This window comes from Mustela putorius, unplaced genomic scaffold (assembly GCF_011764305.1).
Source record: "Mustela putorius furo isolate JIRA1106 unplaced genomic scaffold, ASM1176430v1.1 tig00000596_pilon_pilon_pilon, whole genome shotgun sequence".
NCBI classification, from domain to species: domain Eukaryota; kingdom Metazoa; phylum Chordata; class Mammalia; order Carnivora; family Mustelidae; genus Mustela; species Mustela putorius.
This window is the reverse complement of record NW_025421428.1, coordinates 4962755-4980243: the sequence shown is the minus strand read 5'-3', so window position 1 is coordinate 4980243 and position 17489 is coordinate 4962755. Positions and strand designations below refer to the sequence as shown.

The window sequence follows — 17489 nt, the reverse complement described above, 5'->3', positions numbered from 1 at the left end:
AAACTGTAAAATTAGGTGGCTGATCTTACTGTCCCTAGATGCCATTGGCTGTGTACTCTTTTTTAAGGGGATTCCCTTCTGATCTTTTCTTTCCTTATCCTGGCAGCATAATCTTATGGCAAATTTATCTCTCCCAGAGGAAAGTCACCTTTTCCATCTTCTCATTTTCCCAAATTCAAGTCCCTAACCACATACTTCTGGACACACCAGAAGACTGCAGGGCTGCTAGATTTAGCAACTCCATGAGGAACTAATACCAGTAATCTCCCCAGAGATGATACTGTCCAATGAAGACAGTCATTTACCCTTGTAGCAAAATGCATGCTATCTCAATCTGAAACTCTGCAATAATATCCTAGCTCGGGGCCTCCTTCAGAACAGTGAAAAGGTATTCTGTTTACAATGTTGTGATATTAAAAAAAAATCTCACTAGGAATGATTTCTTCCTAAAGAAAACTGATAGCAAAGACCTGTAAGTAGTGGGTAGTAGAGGGTGACCAGTTGGTCACATAATCCATATTCCTGGATGGGAAAATAATATAGTAAAACTGCAATACAATGAGCACTGGTTGAAAGACTCAACTAATGAGTCATTGAACATTAAATAAAGAATGTCAGTTTCCCCAAATTAATACATATATTCAATAGACTCACAACATTCTAAAAAGGTTCTTTATAGAATATGTCAAGTCTACTCTAAAACTTGTTAGAGAGAAAATGTACAAAAGTAACAATATAATTTCAAAAACAAAAAAGAACAATGATGATGGGTTTGTCTTCCCAGTTAGAAAAACATACAACAAAGCTTTGCTAGTTATAACAGCATAGTATTATGAAGGAATGTAAAATCTAGCTGATGGAGCAGAATAGAATCCAGGGATAGGCCTAAATAAAAAGACACTTAGTTTTTGTGGATGTGGCAAAAAAGATAATTGTGGGACAAATGTATATTCAATTAAAAGATTAATTTAATAAATTTAGATCTTGACATTATACCACATATGAAAAATTCCAGATGGATTTGAAGATTTAAAAGTAAAAATCCCTAAAACTCTAATGTGGAAATACAGGAGGATATTTTTGTAATTTTATGGATGGAATAACCCTTCTCAGCAAAATATAAACTGTGAAGCTGTAAAGGAAAAGATGGGCGATTTGACTATATGAGTGTGTGACCAATGATGTTATGAATAAGGTTAAAAGCGAGTCAGAGGATTTGGAGAAAATACTGATGATGTATATATATATATATATATATATATATATATATATATATATATATATATGTATTCATATAATAGAAAGGATTAGTATTCATATAATAGAAAGGATTCCAAAAAAATCAGTGAGAAAATGACACATACTCCAATTGTGAAAGGAACAGTTATATTTATCAAATATTCCGTACAACAACTTTCGTTTCCCACTCCTTGCAGTTTGCAATAAACACATGACAACTTCTGTCCAAACAAATATGAGTTTAAGTGATGTGTGTTATGTCAGGATTAAGGCAATGGAAACCACATGAAATTCTCCAATCTGTCTTTCCCTGCCAAGGAGACCATAGGTTTTTGATAAGCTGCGGTGACCTCTGTCAGTGTGGTTTTCTCTGAATCCCTATCCATAGAACAGCCCTGGTGACCCATAGTAGATGTATTGTGCGAGCAAGAAATAAAGTTTTGCTGTGTGAAGCAAATCTCCCCAATTTAAATTTGGGGATTAATTTACTTTTGCAGTGTAGAAATCCATTCTGACTAATACTTCAGTAGAAAAATGAGAAAAGGATATAGACAGGTAATTCACGGTGGAAGAAATAGAAAGGACCAATTAACATATAAAGGACATAAAGTATTATTTATTTTGACCAGTATATTAGCAAACATAGAAGATGTTGGTACTACATGGTGTTCAATGTGTGAGGAGAAATGTGCTTCCTGTAGTACGGATAGGCCCAGAAATGAACACAGCCATTTTGGAGAGCAGCTTGACAGTATGTCTCAAATTCCACTTTTATGTATATAAGGCATTTGAACAATGTATGTGTACACATTTGAACAATTTATGTACACAAGTTGTTCATAGTATTATTATTTGTAATAGATACAAGAGAAAATAGAAACGGTTTAAATACTCAGGAAAAAAGAAATCGTTGAATAAATTTATGGTGGCTTCATATTATAAACTATTATTTAAAAATATAAACAAGTTAAATATGATAATACATTGTGTTATGTTCAGTTAGCCACTCTAAAATACATATTTAGTCCTTGATGCAGTGTTAAGTGATTCATTAGTTAAGCATAACACCCAGTGTTCATCACAGCACATGCCCTCCTCAATACCCATCACCCTGTTGCCCCCCTTCTCCTCTCTGAAACCCCCAGATTGTTACTCAGGGTCCATAGTCTCTCTTGGTTCATCTCCCTCTCTGATTTCTACCCCTTTGGATTTCTCTCCCTTCCCCTATTGTTCTCTGTGTTATTGCTTGTGTTCTCCATATGAGAGAAACCATATGATAATTGTCTTTCTCTCTTTGACTTACTTCACTTAACATAATCCCCTCCAGTTCCATCCATGTCAATGCAAATGGTGGGTATTCATCCTTTCTAATGGCTGAGTAATATTCCATTGTGTATATGGACCACATCTTCTTTATCCATTCATCTGTTGAAGGGCATCTCAGCTCTTCCACAGTTTGACTATTGTGGACATTGCTGCTATGAACATTGGGGTACAGGTGCCACTTCTTTTCACTACCTCTGTATCTTTGGGGTAAATGCCCATTAGTGCAATTGCTGGGTCATAGGGTAGCTCTATTCTTAACATCTTGAGAAACCTCCATATTGTTTAACGGAGTGGCAGTACCAACTTGCAATCCCACCAATAGTGTAAGAGGGTTCCTCTTTCTCCACATCCCCACCAACATTTGTTGTTTCCTTCCTTGTTAATTTTTGCTATTCTAACTGGTGTAAGGTAGTATCTCATTGTGGTTTTGATTTGTATTTCCCTGCGGGCTAGTGATGTTGAACATTTTCTCATGTGTCTGTTAGCCATTTGTATGTCTTTTTTGGGTAAGAGCCTGTTCATGTTTTCTGCCCATTTTTTGACTGGGTTATTAGTTTTTTGAGAGTGGAGTTTACAAAGTTCTTCAAAGATCTTGGATATCAGCCCTTTAATCTGTAATGTCATTTGGAAATATCTTCTCCCATTCTGTGGGCTACCTCTTAGTTTTGTTGACTGTTCCCTTTGCTGTGAAGAAGATTTTTATCTGGATGAAGTCCCAAAAGTTCATTTTTGCTTTTGTTTCACTTGCCTTTGGACACAAGTCTTGAAGGAAGTTACTGTGGCTGATGTTGAAGAGGTAACTGCCCATGTTCTCCTCTAGGATTTTGATGGATTCTTGTCACATAGTGAAGTCTTTCTTCCATTTTGAGTTTGTTTATGGTATAAGGGAATGGTTCAGTTTCATTCTTCTATATATAGCTGTCCAATTCTCCCAGCACCACTTACTGAAGAGACTTTTTTTCCACTGGATGTTATTTTCTTGCTTTGTCAAAGTTTAGTTGACCATAGAATTAAAAAAAAAGTGTATTATAGATAGTAATGACCTGGAAGCATCCTTAAGACATCTTGTTAGACAGAAAGTCAAGTTCAAAGGTAATATATTTTTCTAGTGTGATTTCAATCCTCTTAATTTTTTTTCTATTTAAAGAGTATTTAAAAATTTTTTTAATGTTTTTTTTTCTTATTATATTCAGTTAGCCACCATTTAGTACATCATTAGCTTTGGATGTAGTGTTCAGTGGTTCATTAGTGTATAACACCTGGTGCTCATCAACTAATATTATACTAACATTAACTAACTTGAATTTAAATTAAAACTTTACCAGGTGGTGGGTATTATAGAGGGCATGGATTGCATGGAGCACTGGGTGTGGTGAAAAAATAATGAATACTATTATGCCAAAAATAAATAAAAAATAAGTTAAAAAAATTAAAACTTTAATGCTAGTTAGTGCTAATGTTAGTGTAATATTAGTTGTAGGTGTACAATATAGTGATTCAGTATTTCCACACAAAGCCTGGTGCTCATCACAGCAAGTGCTCTTAACCTTTATATTTGTATATGTAAGGATATATTTCTCTAATAGGTCTGTGGGTGAAACTCAGGAGGGATTTTTAGTTTGTACATTATAACTAATGTTTAAATTTCTCTCTTTTTTTTTTATTATGTTAGTCACCATACAGTACATCATTAATTTATTTTATTTTATTTTTTTAATTTATTTTTTATTTTCAGCATAACAGTATTCATTATTTTTGCACCACACCCAGTGCTCCATGCAATCCGTGCCCTCTATAGTACCCACCACCTGGTACCCCGACCTCCCACACCCCTACCCCTTCAAAACCCTCAGATTGTTTTTCAGAGTCCATAGTCTCTCATGGTTCACCTCCCCTTCCAATTTCCCCCAACTCCATTAATTTTTGATGTAGTGTTCCGGGATTCATTGTTTGGATATTTCACAACTAAACTGTATTCATGTATTATCTGTAGCCTCAGAAAATTTTAAAAAGGGGAAAGAAATGTGGGAGGTGAAAAATAGAGTTAAAGTATTTTTAACACAGTGCCTTCTTTGTGTCCTCTCTTAGCATCACATAGTGACATATAAAAACCTTAAATAAATACCTCATGATATATAAAAACATATCTAGGAGACAGGGGGAAAAGGTCAGTAATATGCTAAATCTTAAAATCACAACAGTGGCACTACCAAATTTCACAAGCCAACTGGATTCCCCTAAAGAGATCAGTGGTTCACAACCTTGGGTGTTCATTGGAATCACCTGGGAGCTTTAAAACCACTGATACCTGGGTTACATCTTAGAGATTTTGATTTAATTGTCCTGGGGTGTGGTCCTGGGCATCAGGATCTTTTTGAAAGTTCCCCAGGTGATGCTTCACATGCAGAGGAGGCTGAGAACCACAGCTTTAGATAAAGTAGACACTCTTTGCAAAGGTTTTTAATTAGGAGACCAAAAGGATTGGTGGAGTTGATGTCTAAGCCTCAATAATTTTCTTCAAAGCATATAAAGGAAAAAGTTCTGGCTAGAACTGGTTTAAACATTGTTTCCCTCTAAAACTGATTACTCAGTAGCTCCTTCCAGTGTTGCCCTTGCATGAATGGGCTCAGATGGGAGGAGACAAAGGCTTTGAGTTATGGCATCCTCAATTACCTTTCTAGAATCAGAGCAGAATGTGGCCCCTTGATAGGAGCCCAGGGGAAAGCAGGAGAACTCACTAATGACATTGTGCCTGAAAAGTTTCTGAATGACTATCATGGTAGAAGCTTCCTCAGAGGGACAAGGTCCAATCTCAGCTTTATTAATGAGTCTCTGGGGAGATCTTGCTGGTGAACCTCCAGGATCCTTTATTTTGACGCTAATTAACCACTGAGGGTAGCTCCTTACAGCCTAATTAAATCGAGTTATGGGGAAAAAGTTTGTCTTCTTGTGAATAGTTGCTTGGGAATTAAGCCTGGATCCTCTCAGCACATTAGGTCATTCTCAAAATAACCATGGACAAAGCTGATCACAGCACTCTCCCTAGTCGAAACACAGACTACCCAGGCACATCCATTTCATTGTGTAGTCAGAGAAACATGCTGTACATTGAGAATAAAAGTGTTGATATCCTAGTCAGAACATTAGTCATCTGGTTCAGAACTCTTCTGGAATAAGAGCCAAGAAAGGATTCTGGGGAAAGTTATGGCTATTCTTGAGGATATCCTCACACAAGTTAAGGTGGGGTCACAAATAGCTCCCATTTCTCCCCATGCTGTTGGATAGGCACTTGGGATTCAGAGTGAGTCAGTTCTGAGTTTGAATTTTGTTTATCTTTTAGTTGTTGGTGACTTTGGGCAAGTCATTTCACCTCTTTGAATTTCAGTTTCCTCTTCTTTAATATGAGGTCATTAATTCCCATTAGTCAGAATTGTAGGTGATTGATCTATGCTGGTTATCCTCACATTACCATGTTAACTTGGTATACACTGGTTGGTATTTTTAAATCTACTAAAAATGTATGGGACACAACAAAGGCAGTCCTGAGAGGAAAATATATAGCGCTACAAGCCTTTCTCAAGAAACAAGAAAGGTCTCAGGTACACAACCTAACCCTACACCTAAAGGAGCTGGAGAAAGAACAAGAAAGAAACCCTAAGCCCAGCAGGAGAAGAGAAATCATAAAGATCAGAGCAGAAATCAATGAAATAGAAACCAAAAAAACAATAGAACAAATCAACGAAACTAGGAGCTGGTTCTTTGAAAGAATTAATAAAATTGATAAACCCCTGGCCCGACTTATCAAAAAGAAAAGAGAAAGGGCCCAAATAAATAAAATCATGAATGAAAGAGGAGAGATCACAACTAACACCAAAGAAATACAAACTATTATAAGAACATACTATGAGCAACTCTACGGCAATAAATTTGACAATCTGGAAGAAATGGATGCATTCCTAGAAACATATAAACTACCACAACTGAGCCAGGAAGAAATAGAAAGCCTGAACAGACCCATAACCAGTAAGGAGATTGAAACAGTCATTAAAAATCTCCAAACAAACAAAAGCCCAGGGCCAGACGGCTTCCCGGGGGAATTCTACCAAACATTTAAAGAAGCACTAATTCCTATTCTCCTGAAACTGTTCCAAAAAATAGAAATGGAAGGAAAACTTCCAAACTCATTTTATGAGGCCAGCATCACCTTGATCCCAAAACCAGACAAGGATCCCACCAAAAAAGAGAGCTATAGACCGATATCCTTGATGAACACAGATGCGAAAATACTCAACAAAATACTAGCCAATAGGATTCAACAGTACATTAAAAGGATTATTCACCACGACCAAGTGGGATTTATTCCAGGGCTGCAAGGTTGGTTCAACATCCGCAAATCAGTCAATGTGATACAATACATCAATAAAAGAAAGAACAAGAACCATATGATACTCTCAATAGATGCTGAAAAAGCATTTGACAAAGTACAACATCCCTTCCTGATCAAAACTCTTCAAAGTGTAGGGATAGAGGGCACATACCTCAATATCATCAAAGCCATCTATGAAAAAACCCACCGCAAATATCATTCTCAATGGAGAAAAACTGAAAGCTTTTCCGCTAAGGTCAGGAACACGGCAGGGATGTCCATTATCACCACTGCTATTCAACATAGTACTAGAGGTCCTAGCCTCAGCAATCAGACAACAAAAGGAAATTAAAGGCATCCAAATCGGCAAAGAAGAAGTCAAATTATCACTCTTCACAGATGATATGATACTATATGTGGAAAACCCAAAAGACTCCACTCCAAAACTGCTAGAACTTATACAGGAATTCAGTAAAGTGTCAGGATATAAAATCAATGCACAGAAATCAGTTGCATTTCTCTACACCAACAGCAAGACAGAAGAAAGAGATATTAAGGAGTCAATCCCATTTACAATTGCATCCAAAACCATAAAATACCTAGGAATAAACCTAACCAAAGAGGCACAGAATCTATACTCAGAAAACTATAAAGTACTCATGAAAGAAATTGAGGAAGACACAAAGAAATGGAAAAATGTTCCATGCTCCTGGATTGGAAGAATAAATATTGTGAAAATGTCTATGCTACCTAAAGCAATCTACACATTTAATGCAATTCCTATCAAAGTACCATCCATCTTTTTCAAAGAAATGGAACAAATAATGCTAAAATTTATATGGAACCAGAAAAGACCTCGAATAGCCAAAGGGATATTGAAAAAGAAAGCCAACATTGGTGGCATCACAATTCCGGACTTCAGGCTCTATTACAAAGCTGTCATCATCAAGACAGCATGGTACTGGCACAAAAACAGACACATAGATCAATGGAACCGAATAGAGAGCCCAGAAATAGACCCTCAAATCTATGGTCAACTAATCTTCGACAAAGCAGGAAAGAATGTCCAATGGAAAAAAGACAGCCTTTTCAATAAATGGTGCTGGGAAAATTGGACAGCCACATGCAGAAAAATGAAATTGGACCATTCCCTTACACCACACACAAAAATAGACTCAAAATGGATGAAGGACCTCAATGTATGAAAGGAATCCATCAAAATCCTTGAGGAGAACACGGGCAGCAACCTCTTCGACCTCTGCCGCAGCAACATCTTCCTAGGAACAACGCAAAAGGCAAGGGAAGCAAGGGAAAAAATGAACTACTGGGATTTCATCAAGATCAAAAGCTTTTGCACAGCAAAGGAAACAGTTAACAAAATCAAAAGACAACTGACAGAATGGGAGAAGATATTTGCAAACGACATATCAGATAAAGGACTAGTGTCCAAAATCTATAAAGAACTTAGCAAACTCAACACCCAAAGAACAAATAATCCAATCAAGAAATGGGCAGAAGACATGAACAGACATTTCTGCAAAGAAGACATCCAGATGGCCAACAGACACATGAAAAAGTGCTCCATATCACTCGGCATCAGGGAAATACAAATCAAAACCACAATGCGATATCACCTCACACCAGTCAGAATGGCTAAAATCAACAAGTCAGGAAATGACAGATGCTGGCGAGGATGCGGAGAAAGGGGAACCCTCCTACACTGTTGGTGGGAATGCAAGCTGGTGCAGCCACTCTGGAAAACAGCATGGAGGTTCCTCAAAATGTTGAAAATAGAACTACCCTATGACCCAGCAATTGCACTATTGGGTATTTACCCTAAAGATACAAATGTAGTGATCCAAAGGGGCACATGCACCCGTATGTTTATAGCAGCAATGTCCACAATAGCCAAAGTATGGAAAGAACCTAGATGTCCATCAACAGATGAATGGATCAAGAAGATGTGGTATATATACACAATGGAATACTATACAGCCATCAAAAGAAATGAAATCTTGCCATTTGCAACAACGTGGATGGAACTAGAGCGTATCATGCTTAGCGAAATAAGTCAAGCAGAGAAAGACAACTATCATATGATCTCCCTGATATGAGGAAGTGGTGATACAACATGGAGGCTTAAGTGGGTAGAAGAAGAATAAATGAAACAAGATGGGATTGGGAGGGAGACAAACCATAAGTGACTCTTAATCTCACAAAACAAACTGAGGGTTGCGGGGGGGAGGGGGTTTGGGAGAAGGGGGTGGGATTATGGACATTGGGGAGGGTATGTGATTTGGTGAGTGCTGTGAAGTGTGTAAACCTGGTGATTCACAGACCTGTACCCCTGGGGATAAAATATATGTTTATCAAAAATAAAAAATTAAGAAAAAAAATGTATGATAAAAGGTCAGTGTTAACCCACAAGATGATGGAAATTATGAAGGCATTATGACCAGGGAACACAAGAAAATTTGGGTCTCCCCTTCTACAACTCAACTCAACTGCCTCTTTCTGTAAGGTTATTAATGAAAATGCCACCCAAGGAAAAATGGCAAATGGAAGCAGGAGGTTTGGGTGGTGGTTGGTGGTAGTAGAGCTTGTGCTAGGTGATTTTCAAGAGCCCTGATGGGTAGGGTTTGGATTATCAGTGCTAGAACATTCTTTAGAATATAGGGATTAGAACCTTTATCCTTGGCTTTAGACCTTAGTTGCTATTCTGGCACAACAGATTAACTTCCCAGTGGAAGTCCCATGTCTAGGTGCACTTTGGCCAGCCCAGCACAGAGGAATTCCCATGGGCACCTTCAGCCTCACAGTCCCCAGTCTCATCTCATCTCATGACTCCTCTTCCCTTTAAAACTCATCAAGAATGTACTGGGGAAAATTTGGGGCCCCTGAAACACCCACAGTTTTTCTTTTGTGCAAAATGATCCTGTCTGAAATCTCCTGTAGAGAGAGGAACCGTAAGCAGATACTCATACGTAGCACTTATATTCCCTTTGTATGACATACAGGTGCCAGTACAGTAGTTACACTGTATGAAGAATGATTTTCTATTTCTTTAACTTCTTTTTAAATCTTGGTTGTACTTGGTTCCTTCTTTTTTTTGTGGATCTAGCAGTGCATCTAAGGTCCTACTTGTAAATTAAGGTGGTACATTAATTATTTTTTTCCTTTTGGAGAGTTTTTTTTTTTTAAATAAACATATATTTTTATCCCCAGGGGTACAGGTCTGTGAATCACCAGGTTTACACACTTCACAGCACTCACCAAAGCACATACCCTCCCCAATGTCCATAATCCCACCCCCTTCTCCCAAACCCCCTCCCCCCAGCAACCCTCAGTTTGTTTTGTGAGATTAAGAGTCACTTATGGTTTGTCTCCCTCCCAATCCCATCTTAGTTTTTATTGGAATTCCAGTTAGTTAACAGACTGTGTAATGTTAATTTCAGGTATACAATATAATGATTCAGCACTTCTATACAACACCCAGTGCTTATCACAAGTGCACTCTTTAATCCCCATCACCTATTGAACCCATGACCCCACCCACCTCTCCCCCGGTACCATCTGTTTGTTCTCTATAGTTTCTAGTTATTAATGTTTCTAACTAGGCTTCTAATTATTAATGTCATAACAAATAGCATGGAGAACATGGGGAGTTAGAGAGGAGAAGGGAGTTGGGGGAAATTGGAAGGGGAGGTGAACCATGAGAGACTATGGACTCTGAAAAACAATCTGAGGGGTTTGAAGGGTTGGGGGGTGGGAGGTAGGGGTACCAGGTGGTGGGTATTATAGAGGGCACGGATTGCATGGAGCACTGGGTGTGGTGAAAAAATAATGAATACTGTTTTTCTGTAAATAAATAAGTTAATTAAAAAAAAAGTTCAGATGTCAGCAATGGGGTCAGTATAGTCTGTACAAAAGTACAGACTAATCTGAACAAAACAAAAAAACAAAAAAAACAAACAAACAAACCAAACCCCAAAAAAGTCTGTTGTGTCTTTGAAGACATCAGGGGGGAAGTTGTGTAAGTCCTGAGAGTTTAGAAATGGGACTTGGAAGGAGCAATGATACCCATGAGAGGTGGGAAATGAATGAATATGGCTCAAGTATAAATAAAAATTCACTGAGAAAATACTACATTGGGTTGAGAAAAGTCAGAATTGGGATACAATTAAACAGACTGAAGGCCCAAAACCAAAAATAAATTGAACTAAAGAAATGAAGATACAGAAACAAAATCCATTCTCAGATGCCCAAGGCCTGAGGCTTACAACGACTGTGAAAATTCACGTGTTATATATGTACCAGTACGTCTTGTATCCACAGCCATAGCAGACACTGTAATCAATCTTTGTTTATCCTTCTGTAGTTAGCCCAGAATTTGACACAAGTTTTTTCACTATAGCAAGACAAGATGTCCTTATCAACTGATGAGAATTGGCATGGAAGTTAAACTAATTTGCCATACATGGAATAAAGGAATGAAATTGAGGAATATATCCTCACCCAGAATCTGCCTTGCCCAGGTTAGGGATGACTGATGCAAAATCAACGGGATATAAAGGCTGTTATTCCATTATTTAAAGGTCATCCATGAGAGACTATGGACTCTGAAAAACAATCTGAGGGTTTTGAAGGGACGGAGGGTGGGAGGTCGGGGTACCAAGTGGTGGGTATTATAGAGGGCACAGATTGCATGGAGCACTGGGTGTGGTGCAAAAGTAATGAATGCTGTTATGCTGAAAATAAAAAAATAAATTAAAAAAAAACTTATCCAGCTATTAAAATTAAAATTATCCTTCTATTTTTTGTCTGAAATACCATGTGAGGGACTTAGACATTTCCATCTCCAAAATGCAAACACCTGGCTAGAAAGAGAGAATCTTACTTTGTTGCTGTTCTTAAGTATAAAACAATTTCTTAAGTGTAAAGTAATTTATTGAACTTCTTTCTTATGTAATTCTCTTTCCAACTGAATGAGAACCTTTTTTTTAAAAGAAGCTTTGTAAACTGAAAGCTTCTTTTTTAAAAAAAAAAATTATTTATTTATTTTTATTTCTTGTCAGCATAACAGTATTCATTGTTTTTGCACCACACCCAGTGCTCCATGCAATCCGTGCCCTCTCTAATACCCACCACTTGGTTCCCCCAACCTCCCATCCCCTGCCCCTTCAAAACCCTCAGATTGTTTTTCAGAGTCCAAACTGAAAGCTTCTTACTAGTAGTTTACATCTATTGATTTTTCTTTTCTTTTTTTTTTATTATGTTCAGTTAGCCAACATATAATACATCCATTGAATTTTGACTCTGTCTTCAGTGGACATAGGAAGCATTTCTGATTACATAGAACAAATTTTCCTTCATTCTGAGAAAAGTAACAAATAGAAAACACAGAAATACAGGCATCTTTAAAGAGAGGAGCACACGGGCAAGGAGTTTCAGGAAGCTTTATCTGATGAATGCAACCTGAGCTTCTGAAAGGCAGGAAGAGTAGAGATCAGAATCCATACAAAGGCACAGAGCTAGCTTACCAATAGTTAAGTGATTGATGTTAGGTTTTGTGAATCTAATGACTCCAGAGCCCAGGATATCCAGCTGTTGAGAGAATTAATAAAAGGGACTATTGTTGTATCATGGCATGATCAGAAGACACAGGCTCTGCAGTTGGGAAGTTCCTAGTTCAGTAGGGAGGTAACACACACACATTCACCCAACCACTTACAAAAAAACTTCTATTTCAGATGGAACAGAGTGGTTTCATATGGTTATAAATGCAAAACATTTTTGCACATATATAGATTTCTACATAAATGTACAAAAATTCTTTGTAATTCAAGTGACCAAATTTGGATGAATTTATAAATGAAGGAAATATGGGGAGTTCCATATAAATATGGAAGGAAAAAAGGGAATGTGATTTTCTGGAATAGAGAGATATTAGGTGATCTACATTGTAGCATACATACCAAGACATGCAAAGTACTGTGAACCATGGTGTGACAGAGACCACAGGTTACAAAAGTACAGGGTACAGCTACAGTTGAGCAAAGAGTATATTTTTCCAAAAACAAGTTCTAACATGCTGGTTTGTGTGTTCATGTGTGTGCCCCTATGAGTTTGCAGGTGTGTGTACATAATAACATATACCCACACCCGCACTTTGCAATCAGGATCCATGGATTTTGTTGGCTCGTGTAGTAGGAAGCATATCCATTTGAGCCTTAATCCTGCTTATCAGTTTCTCTAAGCCCCGTTTCATATCTTTGTTTCTCAAACTGTAGATAAATGGATTCAACATCGATGTCAGTACAGTGTAGATGATTGTTGCTACTCGGTCTTTGACAGTATACCTGGACAAAGGGTGGAAATAGACATAGCCAATACTCCCATAAAACAGAGTCACCACGGTGAGATGGGAGCTGCAGGTAGAAAAAGCTTTGCATTTTCCAGCCACTGAGGGAATATTGAAGACAGCAATGAGGATTCTCAGATAAGAGATGACAATGCAGATACATGGGGCCATCACAGAAGCCATCCCTTCCGTCATGGCCACAATTTCGTTGACAGAGGTGGAAGAACAGGCCAGTTTTAGAACAGGGTTGACATCACAGAAGAAATGTTGGATAACATTTGATGCACAGAAGGTGAGCCGATTCACCAGGAGGACGTGTAGGAGGGAGTGGAGGCAGGAGAAAGCTACGGAGAAGGCCACTAGCAACAGACAGCGTCTGTGGTTCATCACAATGACATAGTGGAAAGGGTTACAAATGGCTACATAGCGGTCAATGGCCATAGCTGCCAGGAGATAACTGTCTATGTTTCCAAAAACCAGGAAGAAATACATCTGTGCCAGACATTTGGCATAGGAGATGGTCCTTGTCTCTGATAAGAAGTTCACTAACATTTTGGGGATTACGACTGTTGTGTAGCAGATATCAGCAAAGGACAAGATGCTCAGGAAGAAATACATGGGGTTTTGGAGTTTAGGATCAGAGTGGATAGCCAAGATGATGAGCAGATTCCCCCCCAAGGTGACCAGGTACATGATAAGAAAGAGGGCAAAGAGTGGCTTCTGATCCTCAGGACGAGAGGACAGTCCTATGAGGATGAATTCAGAGAGTCTTGTCAGGTTGGACATTCCCATGGACTTGTATGCACCTACAGATAAAAGATACTGTCAGTTAATGATTCTTATGTCCTCTAGGACATGCAGCTTTCCATCTGGTTCTTACAGTGAGAATGAGCAGTTCTAATAGGGCATTTACTCTAATGTTTTTCTTCCTGAATATGAACAAAGCCAAAGGTGTATTTTCACTTGTTCTTTAAGGATCTTTGACATAGAGATCTATAGAAAACAGATTGAAGGGGTGGCACCTGGGTGACACAGTTGGTTAAGAGTCTGACTCTTGGATTTGGCTCAGGTCATGATCTTGGAGTCATGAGATTCAGCCCCACACTGGGATCCACACTCAGCCTGGAGTCTGCTAAAGACTCTGTCTCCCTCTCCTTCTGCCTTTCCCCACCGAGCATGCATTCTCTCTTAACTAAATAAATAAATCTAAAAAAAAAAAACCATATTGAAAGTGAGATGGAGAAGGAGGAGGAGAAGGAGGAGAGAAGGCTTGATTCCTGTTTCCTCTTCCTTTGTCTGTGGCTGATAATCACAAGAAACACAGATGCAGTCTATGAATCAGATTCAGGTTGGCTTCTCATAAAGATTATCATTGGTTAATGTACATCTAGATAACTATGAAATAGCTACTTCACCTAGTTTGTGGTTGATAAAGAACCATCCTTTAAAAATAAAGTAAGATGAAAATAGAGAGGGAGGGACGTCTGGGTGGCTCAGTGGGTTAAAGCCTCTGCCTTCGGTTCAGGTCATGATCCCAGGGTCCTGGGATGGAGCCCTGCATTGGGCTCTCCGCTCAGTGGCAAGCCTGCTTTCCCCTCTTTCTCTGCCTGCTTCTCTGCTTACTTGTGATTTCTGTCTGTCAAATAAATAAATAAAATCTTAAAAAAAAAAGAAAATAGAGAAAGAGGCAAACCATAAGAGATGCTGAACTCTAGGAAACAAACAGGTTGCTGAAGGGGAGGAAGGGAGGGAAAGGGATGATAGGATGATGAGTATTAAGCAGGGCACTTGATGTAATGAGCACTGTGTATTGTATGCAACTCATGAATCACTAAATTCTACCCTTGAAACTAATAATACAGTGTATGTTAACTAAATTGAATTTAAATGAAAAATTTGAGAAAGAACCATTCTTTTAAATCAAGATGTTTCTTTCCACATAATTTGCAGTGGAAGTGAGGAAGGCATACAAAACTGTTGAGTTGAATATAAATAGGTCTAGGGCAAAGAAACGTGGGGAAGGGAAAGTGAGAGAGAGGGAGTGAATTTTCATGTTCTTTGGCTGATATTTCATATTTTGAGGTCCGGGGAATGTGACTCACAAGTAGACTGGGTACAGAAAGATTCAACTGCAGAATATATATCTCAACATTTAGCTCAAAGATAAGTTAGCTCTCTTAGTGTCCAGTAATGAAAAATTATCTGTCTGAAATCAGATATTCACACCTTCTTATCAGGCATTCTCAAAGTTCACTTCTTACCTGGGAAGGACATTAAAGTCTTGCCTCATGTGTTCTGCTCCCTGGAATGATTGGTAAGAAAGAAGACAAACTGCGCCAAGAGGCCACATACAGAAAATGTGTCTGATTATAGAAAATCTAATGCTTCTTAAATCTGAATGTTACTTTCCATGGATTCTTACCATCCTTCCTAAGATATAGATACTTACATCCCTTTCTTCCTTAATGGGAGTATCCTCTGATGCTTTGCCACTAAATCTCTGGTGTTTTATTGGGGGAGAGAATAAGAAGAAAAACACATTAACTTTGTGCAGGATTGTCTCCAAGGATCAAGAGGAATTGCATATCTTCTCCCTCCCCAAGTGGCCCACATCCCTGTCCTCAACAGTCTGGGCATCATGCAACATTGTCCTTAGCCTTTTGTAGGTGTCCAGATAGGTAACAATTTTCTGTCCCTGGCTCTTGCAACCTCTCTGAGGGCTTACCTTGTTATGTCCCTTGTAGCACTGAGGATACAGTGCAAGGCAAGGACATCTGGGTCTAGTTTATTTCCTTGAACCTATAAAGCTTTGATTTGGACACTCCCTTAGTGCTTCCATTTGTCTAAAAGACAACTATCTCAGAGCACCCCAACATCGTGAATATCTTCTGCTCTCCCCTCAAGTTTATCTTGATTTATTTTGTTGCCCAAATATTATTGACATAAAATAATTAATTTCAGTGCTAATTTAGTGAACTGCTAATACAAGGACATAGTTTTTGAACATTCTAAAGTGATCATCAGTATAAATCTAGCTACCATCTGCCACCATACAAAGTTGTTACAATATTGCTAACTATATCCCCTAAGCTGTAACTTTCGTCCCCTTTATAACTGGAAGTTTGAGCCTTTTAATCTTTTTCTCCTATTTCAACCATTCCCCTTCCCTGTCCACCCTAATCCCCTCTGTGAACTACCTGATTGCTCTCTGTATCTATGATCCTGCTCATGTTTTGTTTTGTAGATTCCATGTATAAATGAAGTGATACAGTGTTTGTCTCTCTTTGTCTGACTTATTTCACTTAGCACAGTCCTCTAGATTTGTCCAAGTTGTTGCAAATGGCAAGATTTCAATCTTTTTATTGGGTGAATAATATTTCATTACACACACACAAATACATATATATATATATAAAATAACAAATACACATATATATACATATATATATATTCTTTATTCATCTATTGATAGATGGGTTGCTTCCATATTTTGGTTATCGTAAATAATGCTGCATTGAACACAAGGGTGCTCGTATCTTTTTCAAATTGGTGTTTGAAGCCAAACCATGTAGTCAATCCACTTCACAAAAAGGCCCCTCTGTCTTGCTTTGACAAATTAAAAACATTTTTAAAATTAGTTTTAGAACTGTAGTTCAGTGATTTATTAGTTGCATATAACACCCAGCACTCATTACATGAAGTTCCCACCTTAATGCCCATCACCAAATAATCCCTTCTGCCCACTACCTCCCCAGCAACACTCAGTTTGTTTCCTAGAGTTCAGTGACTCATATGGTTTGCCTCCCTCTCAATTTTCATCTTATTTTATTTTTCCTTCCCTTTCCCTCTGTTTATCTCTTTTGTTTCTTAAATTCCTTATATGGGTGAAACCATATGGTACTTGCCTTTCTCTGACTGACTCATTTCTCTTAGCATAATACCCTCTAGTTCCATATATGTCATTACAAATGGCAAGATTTCAGTCTTTTTGATGGCTGAGTAATATTCCATTGTATATATTTTATGTTAAGAAATAGATTTCAGATGACTGATGGACTAAAAAATTTGCCCTGTTATTTTTTCTTTGCCAGATTAAACTTGAAAGCATAGACTTTCAGCATAAAATCTACTATCCCTTGGGGCCTGATTCAAATCCAGGCCTGTTTCTAGACATTGTGAGCTAAACTGTTCATGATA

The 17489-nt window shown here is 38.1% G+C and overlaps 1 protein-coding gene across 1 annotated transcript; it reads right to left on the bottom strand.

Moving 5' to 3' along the window:
* Positions 1-13106: 13106 nt before the first annotated feature.
* LOC101681540 (olfactory receptor 1L3) lies at positions 13107-14084 on the bottom strand. Its single transcript, XM_004782113.1, has one exon. It carries the CDS (start codon positions 14082-14084, stop codon positions 13107-13109), a length of 978 nt encoding a protein of 325 aa, XP_004782170.1.
* Positions 14085-17489: the final 3405 nt, after the last annotated feature.

Excerpts from the sequence above, each read along its gene's own strand:
- LOC101681540 (XM_004782113.1), bottom strand. The coding sequence starts at position 14,084 with ATGGGAATGTCCAACCTGACAAGACTCTCTGAATTCATCCTCATAGGA.